The following is a 2,352-nucleotide window of genomic DNA, read 5'->3' on the forward strand; positions in this document are numbered from 1 at the left end:
GTTGTTAGGATTCTAAGATTCTAAGATTCTATAACACGTGAGAGTGGACGCTAAGATTCAGGGAAATGTGGACATTTTAGCGTTCTAGAATTTCAAGATTCTAAACCTTGGCACTTCCAATAAACCAGGTTCTGGTCTGTGCTAGTTACTGCAAGCCTGGAGATGGAGGCACTACCCCATGAGCCCCTCTGCCATCTCCTGGGTCCCACCTCACACATCAGCTGGACGCAATCCCAGCGCCCCCTGATGGCCAGGTTAGTGAGCCTGGAGACCTTGGTGGGTGGGAACCAATGGGGTGGTCGGGGCGCCCTATGCCACCCGGCAATGAGCTGGGGCGAAGGCGGGAATCGGGAGAAGGCGGGGAGTTCCAGGTCCCGCCCCGGAGCAGACTTCCTGGTCTGCAGACATCCCGGGTGAGCACCAGCGGCAGAGCCATGGGGCGCACTCGCGACGCCATCCTGGACGCGCTGGAGAACCTGACTGCAGACGAGTTCAAGAAGTTCAAGCTGAAGCTACTTTCAGTGCCGCTGCGCGAAGGCTATGGGCGCATCCCGCGGGGGACACTGATGTCCATGGATGCCATGGACCTCACAGACAAGCTCGTCTCTTTCTATCTGCAAGAGTACAGCGCAGAGCTCACCGCGGTCGTGCTGCGTGAGATTGGCATGCAGGAAACAGCGGAGCAGCTGCAGGAGATGGTGCGCAAAGGTGAGCACACCCGCTCCACGCTCTGCAAGGGCCCAGATCGCTGGGCCTCCTCTGTCCCCTCACCACACCAGCCCCCACCCCAACGTTTGCCCCTTGGGCTCTTTTGCTTTCAGTTCCTCCTACCCTCTAAAATTACAAATGCTCCTCCTACTGGGAAGGGTTTCCTGTGCTTGGCCCTGAACTTGGCTTCCGGACCAAGGGGCCCCTGCCCCAGAGAGACTAGAGATACGGTAATGGAAGGGAAGGGGACCACTTGACTGATTTCCTTATAGGCCCCGCTCCAGGGCCTGCTGGGATCCAGGATCACCAGACTGCAATCAAGCCAGGTGAGGCCTTCACTCCCAACCTCTCTGGCCACATCCCAGCACAGCCTGGAGCTGTGTCCCCCAGCCAGCAACACTGGGAAAGCAAGAGTGGGCCTACCCTTCCTACCCACCCACACACCACTTGGGCCACACCTGAGGGGCACCTGCTGAGATCCAGGCTTCTTAAGAGATGGCAGCCAAGCCAAGTGAGGCCTTCACTGCCAACCTCTCAGCCACACCCCACGACACCCCTGCACAGCCTGGAGCTGTGTCCCACAGCCAGGAACAAAGGGAGCAAGGTTGGGCCTATCCTTCCCACCCACACACGTACCCCTTGCGGCACACCTGGTTGGGGGGCGGGGGGGCTGGTGGGAGGGAGAGAGAAACAAACTTATACTCATCCCACCCTATCTGTAGTGTGGGCGGGCTGCCCACCTTGAGCCCCACCCCTTAGGGTTACAGAGCAATTTCTGAAGAAAGCAGAGCTCAGGGGGAACAGACCCCAGTATCCACCCTGGGAACTGGCTCAGCTGCTCGCCTCCATTCTGCCTGCAGCACCGCACTTTGTGGACCAGCACCGGGCAGCCCTCATCACGCGTGTCACAGACGTGGATGGGGTGCTGGACGCCCTGTATGGTACGGTCCTGTCAGAGGAGCAGTACGGGGCAGTGCGGGCCGAGTCCACCAACCCAATGAAGATGAGGAAGCTCCTCAGCTTTGCTCCAGCCTGGAACAAGACCTGCAAAGATCTGCTCCTTCAGGCCCTGAAGAACACCCACCCCTACCTGGTGGTCGACCTGGAGAAAAGCTGAGGTGTCTTTCCCAGCTGCAGTCCCACATAGAATCCCTGGCAGTTCCAGCCAACTAACCCCAAATCTGAATCTCTTTTTATACTCAATATATGAAAAGCCAACTTGTACTTGTGTGTTTTTCCTACTTCCAGCCTGGAAGCACATGCAGAGCTAAACTACAGATGTAAATGCTGCAGAGGCCAAATAAAGCTCTACTTTACTGCCTGGTCCTAGGGCAGCAGGCTCCCCGCTTTATCCTTTCTACCTCAGTCACTGTGGAATATCCCCTCTCATTTACCATTTGGTAACTCCTCCAGTGCTACCCATGGTTAGCCCTGTGGCCAAGGTCGAAAACAGACGTATGTACAAAAGGTCTGAACTGTAATGGGTCAGCTCAGAGGCATGTGACAACAGACTAGTCTACATAGCTTCTCTTTCACTTTTCCTTAGGGGAAAAAATGTAAAATTAGAGCACTCTTCAAGGGGAGAGACAGTATCTTCTAAACACAGAAGAGCACAAGCAATCAAGCAGAATTCTAGGGTTCCTT

General features: G+C 55.8%; 1 protein-coding gene across 2 annotated transcripts; it reads left to right on the forward strand.

Annotated features, from left to right (window-relative positions):
• Positions 1-375: 375 nt before the first annotated feature.
• PYCARD (PYD and CARD domain containing) lies at positions 376-2,048 on the forward strand. Of its 2 annotated transcripts, XM_006729856.2 has the most exons (3): positions 380-708; positions 981-1,034; positions 1,569-2,048. In XM_006729856.2, exons 1-3 carry the CDS (start codon positions 435-437, stop codon positions 1,823-1,825), a joined length of 585 nt encoding a protein of 194 aa, XP_006729919.1. In that variant the 5' UTR covers positions 380-434; the 3' UTR covers positions 1,826-2,048. The 2 variants fall into 2 exon arrangements, with proteins under 2 accessions (XP_006729920.1, XP_006729919.1); XM_006729857.3 differs by lacking the exon at positions 981-1,034 and having other exon boundaries at positions 376-708.
• The last annotated feature ends 304 nt before the right edge of the window (positions 2,049-2,352 follow it).

Source organism: Leptonychotes weddellii, unplaced genomic scaffold (assembly GCF_054177405.1).
Source record: "Leptonychotes weddellii isolate Sample4059 unplaced genomic scaffold, ASM5417740v2 HiC_scaffold_11308, whole genome shotgun sequence".
Lineage (NCBI taxonomy): Eukaryota > Metazoa > Chordata > Mammalia > Carnivora > Phocidae > Leptonychotes > Leptonychotes weddellii.

Coding starts and splice junctions, on each gene's coding strand:
- PYCARD (XM_006729856.2), top strand. CDS start 435: ATGGGGCGCACTCGCGACGCCATCCTGGACGCGCTGGAGAACCTGACT. Junction 709..980: donor GCAGGAGATGGTGCGCAAAG/GTGAGCACACCC, acceptor ATTTCCTTATAG/GCCCCGCTCCAGGGCCTGCT. Junction 1,035..1,568: donor CCAGACTGCAATCAAGCCAG/GTGAGGCCTTCA, acceptor TTCTGCCTGCAG/CACCGCACTTTGTGGACCAG.